General features: G+C 46.7%; 1 protein-coding gene across 4 annotated transcripts in view; it reads left to right on the top strand.

Moving 5' to 3' along the window:
- The window catches only part of PHF6 (PHD finger protein 6), a 335,169-nt gene that overhangs the window by 247,721 nt on the left and 70,955 nt on the right, over window positions 1-16,493 (top strand). For all 4 annotated transcript variants that reach the window (XM_069212497.1, XM_069212494.1, XM_069212495.1 and 1 more), the window contains exon 8: window positions 10,753-10,857. In XM_069212497.1, the coding sequence (XP_069068598.1) occupies window positions 10,753-10,857 (105 nt within the window). The remainder of the gene's footprint in view (window positions 1-10,752; window positions 10,858-16,493) is intronic.

The following is a 16,493-nucleotide window of genomic DNA, read 5'->3' as shown; positions in this document are numbered from 1 at the left end:
GGGGGGGGGAGGGGTCATTAAGTGCACTGCCATACAGGGTACCTGTTTTGGGCATCTGCCAGGCTGCGACATGGATGTCCATTCACAAGTTTATAATAGCCAGGTTCAGTAGGAGCTGCACTTTGCCCGTTCAGTCCTGCAGGACTTCTTGGTCTGAGCCATTCCACTGACCCACCACTCCTTGGTATCTTTGCACAAGGTGAAAAATCTACGATTAGAAGTATCCATCAGAAGAAAAAGCTACCTTCAATAACGCTTTTTCTGGTCTATACTCTGTGTAACTGCAGATTCTAACTGACCATCCCACCCTCTGGTGGTGTAGGATGAAGCTTTTGTTTCTCCCATCTTAAAAAGGTCCAATTAGAGATCAATACACTGTAAAGTCTTATTATTGAGGGCTCCGCATCGTTTCCATGGTGGCGGTTATAAATATCCTGATGTCACTTGCAGGGCTGAATAGAGCCGCCTAAACTCACCTACTGGCAGGTGAGCAAATTGCTGAAATAAATCTGACTAGTCTGGCATCCAGGGGTGTTATGACGGTGAGGAATTTGCTGTTAAACAGAATACCTACTAGCAAAAGCATTACTGAAGGTAGTGTGCTCTTCTCTGTGTGTGCTAGCACCTATTGCTTCACAAATCCTCTTAAAAAAAATATCAAGATTTCTATGATATAAGGCTGTAATTAATTAGTAGCATCAAGCTCCTACTTTTTAATGATGACACCAAAAGTGCTTCAGCTCTAGCTGGTACTGGTAGATTCTACACACAGCACATGTACAAACACCTGTCCTGCTGATCAAAAGTTATAAAACCCTGAAGAAATTAAATTTCTAATTAGTAAACATTCCAAGGTCACATGAGTGCTTCTGAGATTAAATAACACCAAACCACTATATAGGGTATCCATACTATTCCTGTAGACACAAGGCACTAGAGTAGTCACTGTCAAAGGTGCTACTTTTGCACTCCCACTTTCACTGCTGTTAGAAGATTTGTTTCAGGCACTTATTTGTACAAATTAAGACAGTTAATATTTCTGGTTGACAAAGGTTTTGTGCTGGAATGGGAAGGTGGAATGGGGATAGCAAATAATTTTGTTCGACTGAAAGCTCTATGTGGGTGTTTAAACAACATTGTCTCTCAAATAACCCATACAAAATTTGACTTTTGCAGGAATAACCCAGAAATGGCATTGAAGACTAGCAAGGCTGCTGTGGCACCTCCCCCCTGGATCTTACCCGCTTGTACTTTGCCAGACTTCTCTGTAGGAGGCTCGCTCAGTTCATGGTGTACACCTGTGGTGTGGCACCCTTTAATGAGTCCAGGCAACCCTTAGTCATAGTGAATAGGTGTCCAGATTTAAAAGCTCTCTAGGGGTAGCTGAGGCGAGCAGCTGAAGCGTATCCAGGAGGAATGTAAAGCACTTTCAATACCACAGTAGTCAGAGTAACTTACTAACAAGAAAAAAGACACTCAAGTGTTGCAAGAATAAAGGATTCTTTGTTACAGCACTACTAGGCTAGCATTGGTATATCTCCCTTTGGAGATGTCTACACACAAGAACCAGCAGAAATAGCATAAAATGTACAGGACACTAAGGGGGGCCCAAACCATGTACTAAATAAGTGGAATGTGAAAAAGTGAACCCAACCAAAGTATGTATGGTAGTTTGCTAGAAGCTGGGGAAAGATGAAAACATCAGAGGTAAGTACAGCAAGTGTTCCCAGCGACCAGGTGCAGAGGGGTTACATACCCAGTCGTACCATAGGCTAACATAGGGAGTAGTGGTTAGTGTTCGTGTGTTTTAGGACCCTTCCCAGCGGACCCTGAGGAACCCAACAGACAAGAGGAAGGATGGAGAGTGCCCCCAACCAAGGATACTCAGAGACAGGAGGACCTACATCAGGGACCCGAATCTCTCTGTAGTCAGTGGAAATCTCGGATTGTCCAGCTGCTGTTGTGTTCTGTGGACCAGGCCGGTGGAACCCAGGGACGGATTCCAGATATGGAGGACCTGAAAAGGAAGGGGACAGAGTCCAGCACACTCAGTGATGCCCAGGTGGGGCAGGTGGCAATGCCCACCCTCCTAGAGGTGAAGTTCCTGAAAGTCAGTGGAGGAAGAAATCCAGATGAGTGGACCAGGAGCTGCAGAAGATCACAGGAGTCACCTACGAGCTGTCCCTCGACGGTTGCTGGATTGCACGAAAGTCAGTGACGGGCAAGGTCACCAACAAGCACTGGCAAATGCGAGCAGGAGCTGAGGTTGGATTTGCAGAGTTTTGGGGACTAGCAAGGTCCAGGAGGCTCTTCCCTTATGGTGGGGTACGGGGGGGTTCAGGACTGGCCCCTCAGTACATAGGAAGGCAAGCAGAAGTCATTGGAGCCCCCACAAGTGACCCTCCAACAATGGACACAGGGAGTCACAAGGATGCCTCAGCTGCACAACAAAACATAAGTCCCCTGTCACAGGAGTTGCAGGACAGGGGCAGATCTTCGAGTTGCAGAGGGCTGGAGGATGGGGCTTCTTGGCGCCTGAAGATCTCCTGTCAAGAGTCAACAAGCCTTGGCAAGAGCAACAGTTGCGGTGCACAGGGGTTCCAGTTCAGGAGCAGGGGCCCACAGTCTCCCACATTGGTCAAAAGGTAAGCAGGACCCAGAGGAGGCCACAGACCCACCACTTGTAAAGCAGAGCCTTTCTATGTCTGTGGGACAGCAGACCCCACCAGCTGGTTGACGTTGTCTTGAGGTGCCTGCGGATGCAGTCAAGTGTCTCCTTCATTCCAAGGGAGATTCCTTTGTTCTTCTAGGTGGAAACAATGTCCTTGTTACCCTGGAGGATGCACAGTCTTGAATGTTGCAGAATTCTTGCAGGATCCGGAGAAACAATGTTGCAGTGGGAGCCTTCCCACCAGAAGCAGACGTGTTTTGGTTCCAAAGCAGACCAGCAGCGGTTCCAGAGACCAGGAGCAGATGATGTCTTGCAGAGAGTTCCTTGTAGAGTCTTGCTCAATGAATCTGAGGACTCACTTTCAGGGGAGTCCTTAAGTAATGCTAAAAGGGGCATGGTCACCTTCTGAGGCGACCACCTATCCGAAGGGGTCAGGGATGTCATCTACCTGTCCTAACCAATGAGATGCTCCAAGAGGCCTCTGCACTTCTTATTTTCAAGAAGGCAGAATCAGGTGGCCACTTAGCAGAGCTCTGTGCACCTCCCAAGGGGAGGAGCTTGACAGGGGGGTGGCCACTCCCCTGTCCTTTGTGCAGTTTCGTGCCAGAGCGGGAACCAGGGGTTCCTGAACTGGTGCAAACCGAATTATGCAAGGAGGATACCAAATGTGACCTTCAAAGCAGTATGGTGTCACTCTGGGGCCACCCCACCCCAGCCCTTAGACACCTAATACACAGGGGAAGGTGGTCGCACCTCTCCCTTGCAGGAAATCCCTTGTTCTGCCCGAGCCAGGCTCACCAACAGGAGGGCACAACAGTATCTGGAGGCAGCGTGGGCTGGCAGGCAGACCCCGAAAGGCTACATAGGCAGAACTGGGGGATCCTCTAAGAAACCCCAGAGTACAGGGGGATCATGCAGCTAGCACTGGAATCTGTGTAGTTCCATGATGCCAACATGCCTAGGTTCAGAGAAGTCATTATGTAGTTGGACTACTCGTGTTGACCAGTGTCCACTACATACCTTAAGATGGCTTCCTTGCACTTACCAAGCACAGGGAATGGAGTCTGAGGTTTGTAGGGGTACCCTACTCATGCAAGGATACCCTCACACTTGGGGACATGCACCCTGTCCTTGAGCTGAAGGACCTTCCAGAGGGGTGACTTATTAGTGTCTGTGCAGTGACCAGGATATAAGGCAAGCCGTATATCTGTGGTGAAAGGGTGCATGCACCGTTTCTCGCAGGCATGGGCCCCCATAAATGGCACAATACATGCTGTAGCCCATGGGGGGCCCCTGGTGTACCACTGCCCTGGGGACCTACGTACCATATACTAGGGACTTACATGGGTGCACCAGTATGCCAATTGTGGGTGTAAGCAGTTAACAAGCATCCACATTTAGAGGAGAGAGCACAGCGACTGGGGTCCTGGTTAGCAGGATCCCAGTGAACTACAGTCTAAACAAAAAGTGGGGGTAGCTATGCTAGAAAGATGGTAATTTCCTACATCCTCCTCCCCCATTGTCTACATCGGACCTCCCATGGGGAGTTAATTGGGCTGCTGTCCGGCAGTTGAAGGAAGGAAGGAAAGCCGGGAGACACTCATCAGAATTTAGCAGCATGAGGAATAGCAGTACACTGAAGCAGTGAGCTCTGTACACCTGTATGGAGCAGTTGGGGGGGGGGGGGGGAGGGGGCAGGGACTGGAGCACTGGTCGCAGGAGATGTGCCGGGCCCTACTTCAGTCTACCAACGGTGTGTCCCCAGAGTGCTCCTTGTACGACATCTAAACTGGCCGAGAACTTGCCAAATTTACATTCCTTGATATTTCTTCCCACTGCTGGGAGGACCCCTGAAAAAGCACCTTCTCTGTGTCCACAGCCTGAGCCCTACATCATCTACCTCTAAGGGAGTGCAGAAGGATGTATGCCATTTTTCCTGGAGATCATGGGGAAGACCCATCAGAAGAAATACCACAGGCCATTGGGGGAGCATCTGGGGGAGGCAATTGAGCTTTCACAAGATGGAGACAACCAAGCCACTGTCCCAGAGGCCTCTGGGAACCCCACTACAGGCACTCCAGGATGTAATGCAGGCTCTCACTACCTCACAGGAAGTAGTGAAAGCAGTGGAACGAGTTTCTACAACTGATAAAGACCTGAAAGGCCTCTCTCCTGCCCTGGCTGAGGTGACTGGTAAGTTAACAGCCTTGGAGGCGAAAGTCAGAACTTTATAAAGGAAGGCTGAGGTTGCGGAAAACAGATTGGGATGCAATAAGGTAAGGATGATCGGGTTACTAGGACAAGTAGAAGGAAGAGACATGGTTGGCTAGCTGGAGCGATAATGGGGGAGTGGCTCTCACAATCTTTCGCACTGGAAAGGGCAAACGGGGTGCCAGCACAACCGCCACTACCAGGAGTTCCTCCTCGTCCTGTGATGGCGAGACTACTCCACTATAAAGACCAAGACTACATCCTAAGTCAAGCGAGTAAGAAAGGGTAGGTTACCATTGAGAACAGCATGATCAGAATCTTCTCGGATTTCTCTCCACTTGTGTGGGGAGAGTTCTTCACACCCAAAGACTCTGCTTTGGGGTATAATATAGGGAGTGCAGAGTTGTAAAAGTCTGCACATAGTTTACCTTTGTGAATCAGGCCCATGGTCTTTACATATCTACATGACTGACTGATCAGGAGCAGCGCAGCAGCAATCAGAAAAGCGTAGCACACACTCTGACAATACTGTGTAGTAAACAAAGTTTATTACACAAGTTACGGTTCACACTTACTGTGAAAAAAATCTCATCTCCAACCTCAGCACATCCATCCATTTCTTGGATCAAGACTAAACGCTGTCACAGGGAAGGCATACCCCAAAACACTTGAGGGTGACGAAATTTCAACACCTACTGGCTCTCCTTCAGTCTACATATGAAGGATGACAGGCAATCTAATAACTCCTTGAAGTTTGGGTATCTGTAATATGGGAGGTAAAAATGCTGAAAGGGGGAATCATATACTTTAGCCTATGAACTGTGGACTATTGTGATTTGTATAGCTAGATTTCTATGTACCCTTAATTTTATTTTTGTGTTTTCTATTTAAACATATGATGGATGCATTACGTTTTTGTGTACGTCCGTTTTTTTGTCTTTCCTGTTTTTCCCATTTTTTGTTGCTTGTTCCAATTTTGTTGTTTTGTTTTTGAGAATAACACATTTTGATTAAGTCCGTCCAAAAATATACCTTTGTCAAAACCTTCTATGAAATAATTCCCCTTTTCAGCATTTTTATCTCTTTGTCTAGTCAACCAATATCAGTAAGAACTGTAATGAGACTACTTGGAATCCTGCATAGCAGTGGTACCACAAGCAAGATTATACATGTGCCCTTTCCAGCAGTGCCTCACTTGTCACAAGCAGAGGGTCAACTTCACGATCTAGCGTTGATGAAGACCAGCACACATTGTTCTCTGCGTTAGCGGAACTGCAGTAAGCTGTTATTCTGCATGCTTTTTGCAATCCCTCTGTCACAGGTGACCATTACTCCAGATGTATTACTTAGTGAATGGGTCACACACCTTGTAAACAAACTATTCGAGATAGATGGGATTCAGCACAACTAACCAAGAAATGAAATATTTGGAGCACCAGGCCATATTGCCAGCACTCAGAGCCTTTTATGGAGTGAGAAGTCAATAGTCTTAATCAAAACCATCAACTTGATTGACATGTATTGCAGTCAGATATAGGGGTCACTCACTCTTTTGTGCTCTCCAAATTAGCCCAAATGATCTGTAGCTATTTATCACAACATATGGTGGAACATCTCCATAAGAGTAGACCACGACCCAGGAGTAGACCTATTAAGCAGGACTCATCAGCAAGTACACAAGTGGGAACTCCATCACCAAGTCCTACAAACGTACATTCACAAATTTGTCAGTCTAACAGAAGGCCCCTTTGCAACAAGATTAAAAGCAAAATTCCAAACCTTCGGCTTCAGGTATCCACACCCACAGTCCAAGGGCAATGCATAACGGATGAGTTTGTCAGGGACATTTACATATGATTTTGCATCTTTCCATGCATCCCATGTGTACTCGGGAAGATGCAACAAAACACAATGAGATGCGTTCTAATGACACCAGCTTGAGCTTGGCAACTTTGGTGCTTAACTCGTATAGAAATTTCCATCTTACCTCGTGAAAACTTCCACTTATCGTGGATTTTCTCACGCAGCACAATGGTCTCATCATACATCTAGAATCTCTCAGTCTTACAATTTGGCACTTGAGGTCTTAGAGTTTGGTTAGTTAAGTCTTCAAGAAGAATGTATATCTTTCTGTCAGGAAGCTCAGAGACAACCCAACATGCATGCTATGCTGCTAAATGGAACATTTCAGTTGCTATCGTATTAACAAATACCTTATACCACTTCAGGTAACGGTGCAAGACATACTTGCTTATCTCCTATATTTGCAAGGCAGGACTAGCATACAAATCTATACAGCTCCTTCTTCCAGATGTAGCAGTATATAGTTAAATTAGAGAATGTTCATCCCATTGTTGAACAATAATATTAAAAGCTTTTATGGAAGGTCTCAAAAGTTTAACACCTCCGTCCCCAGTGTGGTACTTAAAAATACAACACGCACAATTGATGGGCCCACCATTTGACCCTTTGCTCTCTGTAGATTTAATTTCTGTAGGATTGAAATTGGCTTTCTTAGTAGCGATTACCTGTAAGTGCCCCCTTTTGACATGGTCACCCTCACTTTATGCCTGATTCTGATGCAGTTTTGACTGAAGTGCACTGGGTTCCTGCTAACAAGGTCCCCAGTGTCAGATCTCTTACCCTAAACTGTGCATTTATTCCCCAATTGACAATACCTTTAGCACTCCTGTAAATCCCTAGTAAATGGTACCCCCTGGTACCTGGGGCACTGGTACTAGAGAGGGTCCCTGTTTTGCTTCACTAATGACTGAGCTGAAACAGTCATGCACTGACAAAAATCTCTGGAATGTGCTTCTTAGTCCAAAGAAGACATTTATTATTTCACTACGCAAGGTTCCTAAAAGGAGATTAGCTTGCTGAAAGCACACATTTAAATGGCGACAGCAATGAAGTGAAATAATGTACAAATTATTCTCCACTGCAATATTCACAGCAAATATATGTATCTATATTATAATACAAAGCAAAATTCCCTCCTATTTAGCATCAGATCGCCAGATCCCAGAATCAATCGAGGGGAGGGATCAGTTATCCCCACCGGAAGGATGGCACACTCCAGCGTCCTGCATGTGCTTGTCCCTGGTCGTCCATCTGGTCTCTGCCTCTTATACTTTGAACAAACAAAAAAGGAAAAGTCTAGAACTTCCCTTTCCCTGCAGAAGTTTATTTATTCAAAAAATGCTGATTGCTTCAGGCCTGCTTTGAAAATAACACGTCGGGGCGTGGCCACCATCCCAAGGTGCCAATCCAAAACAAGTCAGTTCCCTGATGTCTGAGTACATTCTTATCAGCCTACCCCCTTGGTGGGGGAAACAAAAAGAACAAAAACATGTGCACATTGTACAATGTGGAAAACTACTTGCAGCTTTTAACGTAGCAGTGTCTAATGCTAGGATAAAGTCAATAGGTAAAATGAAGCTGGTGGTCACTAATGAGACAGTGTAGTGCTAGGCTAAGTGCAACGTGGAGTCACTGGTCAAAACTCACATATCATTGCAGTCCCTAAGGGCCACAGCATGCATTGTTCCATCCTAAGGGACACCTCACCAAAATCATGCAGACTCCCATTGCAGGCTGCGTGACATGGTACAGATAAAAGTGAAAACACACCACCTGTGTGCCATGCCTGCAGACACTAAAAGCAGGCCTTTTAGCCTGAAACCTACTAGTTCTCTGGTGTGCTGCCTGACTGGTACAGTCCAGCCTGCAACCACAGACAGGTTTCTGACCCCTGCAGGTGACAGCCCTCTCTCTCTTTGAGGCCAGAAACAATGCCTGCTTCAGAGGAAGGTGCTCACACCTCCCCAGCAGGATGACTAGTGATTTAGCATACTAAGGCCAGGGACTTCAAAGTCCCTGCCCCCTGTGATATGCGACCCTAGCATCCTCCAGTCCTACAGGATGCCACCCCCCTGCCCTGAGGCCCATTTGGCACCAGGACAGAAGGGTAACTACTTATGTTAGAAGGCGTGGAGTACCCCCAGGTCAGACACACCCCTGACGTGAACAGCCTGATGTATTCTGCCATCTTGGTGATGGAAGAGTTTAAGAAACTAGGACAGGGTTATGGACACTTCGCACAGGATGTGGTCATATAGGGGGCATAGTGACCCCAGGGGAAGGTAGTTCATTGGCTACTACTCCCCACTCCCCTCACATCCCGAAATTTAGTATTAAGGGTGCTCCCTGACTCAAGAAGTTCAGATTCTACTGACCCAAGAAGAAGAACACTGAAGAGCCGCAAAAAGCAAGTACTGAAGTGCAGCAGCTTTCTTGGCCCAAGCCCTGTCGGCCTGCCTGCTGTCCTCGACAAATGCATCAAAGTCATCTTGTCCTGCAGTTGCTCTGCCTCCAAAAGCCTGGGAGGACTGCTGGCACTATGAGGAACAATCCTCATCTCCTGTGCAGAGCTGCTCCCCTGAACGCACTAACAAAGAATAGTGAGACCCCTGGACTGCGGAAACTCGACACCTAAAAGCACCACTGCACCCAAGCCCCCCAGCCTCAGACAAAATGGACCAGCGGTGCCAATGAGGTCTTTAGACCCTCCAGAGTTGAACCCGTCTTCAGCAGGACTGGTTATCTAGTCCCTACTTGCAGCCTCTTTTCCTCAAGACCGTTTCCCATTAAAGTAAATGGGACACCCGATGTAAAGCACCTCTGCACCCAGACGCCCCAGTGCCTCCCAAAGTGACCTGTTGATGCTGCTTGGGAGCTTGCTCTATACTTACCTGAACTTCAGAAGAACAGTCCTGTAAGTCGTTGCCAAATACCCGTATGCAGTATATGCGTTTTTCCCCATAGGATAATATAGGAAAGCCCTGTCCACTTCTAAGAGACTTCCTGAACTCTTTACACAGCATACCTCTTTAAGGTATACTATATAAAGAAGCAGCTTCCTACATGCTCACTATTCAAGAACCATTTATTCAAGCTCATAAAGATTGGATATAATTAAGCCCCTACCTGATATTTTTATCATTCCAATCAGCCTATAGAGACACCACTTTTTTTAATTCTAAAACCTGTTTCTGTGACAGAAAGGGCCATGTGTACAATAGGTGTTAGTAGTGCCCGCGTTGTTAGAACAAAAGCATTTAGAAATACTGTTCCACTATGTAGGAAGTTGGCTCTGTATGCACTATTTCAAAGTAAGGAATAGTATGCACAGAGTCCAAGGGTTCCCCTTAGAGGTAAGATAGTGGCAAAAAGAGATAATACTAATGCTCTATTTTGTGGTAGTGTGGTCGAGCAGTAGGCTTATCAAAGGAGTAGTGTTAAGCATTTGTTGTACCTACACACAGGCAATAAATGAGGAACACACACTCAGAGACAATTCCAGGCCAATAGGTTTTTGTATAGAAAAATATATTTTCTTAGTTTATTTTAAGAACCACAGGTTCAAATTCTACATGTAATACTTTGCATGAAAGGTATTGTAGGTAAGTACTTTAGGAACTTTGAATAATTGTGCACATTGTGGAATAAGGGAGGAGTCACTTTACACCTTGTGACTCAAAACTTAATTTAAGAAAAACGACATGCAGTATCCAGACACTACAATAGTTGGCAGGAGTCTGCAATGTATTTGGTTCATACAGCACTGCACGCTGGGAACAGATGCTTCCAAGGTATGTAATATGTTTCTTTTCTTCATCTTTCAGACATCTTAGTAAATACTTTCAAATAAGTACTGTAAATGGGTTTAGTTATTGTGTATAATAATTTAGATCTGAACTGTTGAAAACAGTTTGTTAAAAATATCTGTTGCCTTTTGAGATGTTTATATTAATATAGGCTATGATTGTTGCACAGACTTATTTCTGATGTATGCTTTCCTTTTCCAGTTATTCTCTTCGGGCACTGTTCAGCTGACGACGACATCAAGGGCAGAATTTGGAGATTTCGATATCAAAACTGTAATTCAAGAAATGAAACGAGGGAAGAGAATGGTATGCTGGTTTCTTTTCAAGTCATTATAAGTATACTTCATGCACACCACCTAGCTCTGCATGCAAAAAGCTGCCCACTACCTGAGTAACAATTTTACCATTCCCTAAATCCTGTGTGAATCCATCAGATTCAAGGCCATTCAATAGCTACAAAAGGTTATACTTGTAACGCAGACTCCACAGATATACATACATATATTTCACATATGGTATTTTAAGGTCCTCTTCAGGGCTTTCCATTTTAGGAAATTGTAAAGGCTGACAAAAAAGATGAAGTTGTGGATAGTAACTAAGATGTTAACAGACCATAGTTTTGGCACTAAAGAATATTTAACACACAGAGCATAATTATTTTTTGCACAATAGCATTATTTTTACAGTGTTGTAGGAAGCTGGCCTGGTGTGTGTTGGGTACCTAAGGTACTTATACCTTATACCAGGTATCCCTTATTTGTGTAGTGTAGGCAGTGTTTAGAAGCCAGGCTTTCTAGCGGTAGCTGTGAATGAGCAGCCAAGGCTTATCTAGGAGACATGCAAAGCTATTGCAATACCACTGTAGTCACACAACACTTACACACATAAAAGAAAACACTCACAGTTACTAAAATAAAGGTTCTTTATTTCAGTAACACAGTACCAAAACACTATATAGGCAACCCTCCAAAGGAGATAAGTAAACACACCAAATATATACACTAGTCATCAGTAATAGACATTGAAAGTGATGGAAAACAGTGCAAATGCAACAATGACCCTAGGGGAAGCCCAAACCTTATACTAAAAAAAAATGGAACACGAATGCAGGACCTCCACCTAGGTAAGTGGAGTGTGTAGAGTGGAGCTGGGGAACTAGGGAACCCCAAGAGTAAGTACCACAGTGTGTGATCCCTCTTACCCCCCACCCCCCAGAAAAGGAAGGAGTAAGTTACTGGTTTTTCCCCAAGCCACCCAAAAGGAAGGAAAAGAAGATGCAACACCCAGACAAGACTGCAAGAAACCAGCTGTGGATTCCTGAAGAGGAAGGCCTGTGGAAGAAGGGTACCAAGTCCAGGGGGACCCTCAGCACGACAGAGTCCACAGAAGAAGAGGCAGCCCCCACAGGAGACTCACTGGACGGGGAACCAGGCGTCACAGAGGAGCCCTAACAGCACAAATGGAGAAGGGTCCCATGCTGCAGGAGAAGCACGCAGAGGGCTGTCCATCGCAGGAAGGAGTCCCTTGGTAGCTGCAAGCGACGCGGTGCACAGGGTTACTGTCCTGCGTGGGAAGGCAAAGGCTTAGCTCCACCGAAATTGGACAACTGCCAGAGAGGACCAAGAGGGTTACTCTGGACCACCACCCATAATGCGGGAATCATGCAGCTCAGGATAAGAGGAGATCCACGCAGCCGGTCGTCGTGGTTGGTGTCTGTGGATGCAGGGAAGTGACTCCTTCACCCCAAGGGAGATTCTTTCTTCTTTCTCGTGCAGACTAAAGGCTTTCCGCCCTCCGAGGATGCACAGCCAGGGAAATGTTGCAGAAGCTGTAGAGAGCCGTGGAAACAATATTGCAAGCAGAGTCTTTGTCGTGGATGCAGACTGTTGGTTCCTGGAGTAGTAGATGTTTTAGAGGAGTCAGGCTGAATTCTTGCAAGTGGAATCTGATGACTCACGCTACAGAGAGACCCTAAATAGCCCTGAAAGGGGGATTGGTCACCTAGCCAGGTAAGCACCTATCAGGAGGGGCTCTGAAGTCACCTGCCTGACCTGACCACTCAGATGCTCCCAGGGGTCCCTGCCAACCTGGGACTCAGGATGGCAGAGCCCAGGGACCCTCTGGATGAGCTCTGGGCACCACCCTTGCGGTGGAGTTGGACAGGGGAATGGTCACTCCCCTTTCATTGTCCAGTTTCACGCAAGAGCAGGGACTGGAGGTCCCGGAACAGTTGTAGACTGGTTTATGCACAGAGGGCACCAAATGTGCCCTTCAAAGCATACCAGTGGCTTGGGGAGGCTATACCATATACTAGGGACTTAACACGGGGGCACCATTATGCCAAATGTGGGGTGTAAGTGGTTGAAGTAACCAAGTTTGAAGGGAGAGAGCATAATCACTGGGGACCTGGTTAACTGGATCCCAGTGAACAAACACACCGACAACAGGCAGAAAATAGGGGTAACCATGTCAAGAAAGAGAGGGTACTCTCCTACAAGCATGAATCTTTTCTAGATTCACATGCTGTGCATTATTCCGCCATCTAGCAATTGGGTCTGGAATTCTTCAGTATTTTGTAGTCTTTTCTGTGTTTTTTTTTTTTTTTCTTTTGTTTTTTTGTTGGCGTAGTCCTTCCTCTCTTTCTTGTTTTGGTTTTTAGTGTGTATCAATGGAACCTCCATTTGATGTCCCTTGTGACTACGTGCTTCCTCCGAAAGCTCCCACCTTTGGTCGCTCTCTTCAGATTATGTTTTTCAGCTGTTGGGTCTGGAAGACTGGTAAAGGATCTACAACACAGAAAATAAGATTGCAATGAAAAAGTTGTGAAAAACGTTGAAAGTTACTAGATTCGTGATCAACACTGACGCAGTAATCTGCAAGGAAGAATAAGATTCAAAGTTCAAAAGTCATGGAGAAAACACCGTTTGTTTTGCAAGAACTGCCATGACAAGTTTTTTCTCAAAGGGATACACACCCAGTCTGCAACCTTTGTTTCCCTGTTGATCACGCGAGTGAGTACTGAAACACTTGCTCTGCATTTACACTGAAAAATGCTGAGGATAAGGGAGAGACAGAGAAGAGCTCACAACAGCATGCAGAACCAACAGACGACACCATCTTTGAGAGACCTGGCCCGCTCTAGCGAAGAGGAAGATAATGTCGCTGAGGAAACATGAGAAGAGACATCCGACGTGGAAGTGAAGTTCGTCAACATTGAGAAGCAGGCGATGAAGGAGGAGAGACTGGGTAAGAGAGGCTTTGTGCGCGAAAAATCATCTAAGTGAAAGAAACCTGACTCGTGGACATCAAGGGGAGCTGCTTGATTGAAACACGTGTTGTTGGCAGGCGCACCTCAAAAGAAAGAGTCCCACAGATCCCTTGAGGAGGAAAGACTCCTGCAAAACCCAAAACGGTGAAGAACGTACCTGATGAAGACTCTTTGACTTCGAAAAAACAGTGGTCAGACCATGACCACCCAAATTCGAGGGCCGTTAAATTATTGAAAGATTCTTCCTCAGACAAGAGGAAGACTCTCAATCTCGACTCCCGAAGAACAGTTTGCTGAAATGAAAAGGAAGTGAAAGACCGGAGGCCACAATGTCCACTCTCCTGCAAAAACAAAAATAGTTTGATGCCATTCTGAGGGGTTTCAGGATCCCACCAAAAGCTTTGGCGCACTAGGACTTAAGGGACAAAAAGGGGTCAAGGAATTGGAACGCCTCTTGACTCCTGAATTAAAAGAAGAGGCGGAAGAACCCTTCTATGAAGGAGAGGAAGATCAACTCATGGAATGCTTCCAAGGGTCTGAAGCTGACTCCTCCAGAGGAAGTAGTAGACTCTTACCCATCGAGGCCTTCATCTTCTGATGACCTAGGCGTGTATAATTAAGTCCTCAAACATGCTAATGATAAATTTGGGGTTCAGTTGGAAGAAGTAAAACCACAATCATGTGTTCGGTGGCATGTGTAGCTGCAGATACACATGCTGTGCATAGTCCTCCGTCTGGTGTTGGGTCGGAGTGTTACACGTTGTTTTTCTTCGAAGAAGTCTTTTCGAGTCACGAGACCGAGGGACTCCTCCCACTTCGGTTCCATTGCGCATGGGCGTCGACTCCATCTTAGATTGTTTTTTTTCCGCCATCGGGTTCGGACGTGTTCCTTTTCGCTCCATGTTTCGGGTCGGAAAGTTAGTCAGAATCAACGGAAAATTTGTCGGTATTGTTTCGTTCGGTATCGGGATAGTTAGGGCAAATCGACACTGAGCCTTAAAGAGCTCCGGTAACCCTTCGGGGTATTTTCGATCCCCCGTCGGGGCCTGGTCGGCCCGACCGCGTGCAACATCGACACTGATGGAACGGACCCCGTTCCGATTCTGTCCTAAATGCCACAGTAAATATCCTTATACAGACCAACATTTGGTCTGTAACTTGTGCCTGTCCCCCGAGCACAAGGAAGAGTCGTGTGAGGCCTGTCGCGCGTTTCGGTCGAGAAAAACACTCAGGGACCGAAGAGCCAGGAGGTTGCAGATGGCTTCCACGCCGACAGGACAACAAGGGTTCGAGGAGGAGGAAAAAGAAGAAACTTTCTCCATCTGCGATTCGGATTCCGAAGAATTCGGCGTCGACGAGCAACCAACCGTGAGTAAGACGTCGAAAGAAAGATCACACGAGAAAACATACAAAGCCCAGGGGACGCCACTGCCAACAGGCCATGGCATAACCCATAAAGTAGGTGACCGTCCATCGGCACCGAAAAAGGGCGAGCTGGTGCCGAAGTCGTCCGACTCAGGTCGAGACACAGGCACGCAACACTCTCGAGACCGAGAGAGTGGTGCAGAAAAGGCTTGACACCGAGATAGCGGCACCGAAGCTACTCGACACAGAGACAGCGGCACCGAAGCTGCTCGGCACAAAGATAGCGGCACCGAAGATGGTCGGCACCGAGAGGCCAAGACACCAAAAAAGAGAAAGATCTCGTCGGAGCCGAAAACAACTAAAGACACGGTTTCGGTGCCAAAACACCCGGCAACCGAACCAAAAACCAGTTCCTACTCAGAGGAACAATCACTGTCCTCCCAACTAAAAAGACACAGATTTGAGGAGGAATTACAAACTACAGAGGTAGATCACACGCAAAAGCGGATCTTTATCCAAAGGGGTACAGGGAAAATCAGCACTCTTCTCCCCCCCCCCCCCCCCCCCCCCCCCCCCAATCGGAAGGAAAAGGAAACTTGACTTCCAGCAACAAGACAAGCCACCACAAGCAAAGGTGGTAAAGAGGGTAACTCCACCACCCTCTCCACCACAGTCAACTCATGTATCACCGGCACAGACTCCACCACAATCACCAGCTCATACCACCATGAGCCAGGATGATCAGGCAGCATGGGACCTCTATGATGCTCCAGTATCGGACAATAGTCCAGAGTCGTACCCAACTAAACCCTCACCACCTGAGGACAGTACAGCATATGCACAGGTGGTAGCTAGGGCAGCCGAATTTCATAATGTATCTCTACATTCGGAGCCTATTGAGGATGACTTCCTCTTTAACACCCTGTCCTCCACCCACAGCCATTATCAAAGCCTTCCCATGCTCCCAGGAATGCTAAGGCACGCTAAACAGATTTTCAAGGAGCCTGTTAAAAGCAGAGCAATAACTCCAAGGGTGGAGAAAAAATACAAGGCACCGCCCACAGACCCTGCTTTTATTACATCACAACTGACACCAGATTCAGTAGTCGTAGGAGGAGCAGCTCGTAAAAGAGCCAACTCGCAAACATCGGGCGACGCACCACCTCCGGACAAGGAGAGCCGCAAGTTTGATGCAGCTGGGAGAAGGGTTGCAGCACAAGCTGCAAATCAGTGGCGCATCGCCAACTCGCAAGCACTCCTAGCGCGATACGACAGGGCCCATTGGGACGAGATGCAGCATCTCATCGAG

The sequence above is a fragment of the Pleurodeles waltl genome, chromosome 2_1, assembly GCF_031143425.1.
Source record: "Pleurodeles waltl isolate 20211129_DDA chromosome 2_1, aPleWal1.hap1.20221129, whole genome shotgun sequence".
NCBI lineage: Eukaryota > Metazoa > Chordata > Amphibia > Caudata > Salamandridae > Pleurodeles > Pleurodeles waltl.
This window is presented reverse-complemented; position numbering and strand designations above follow the sequence as displayed.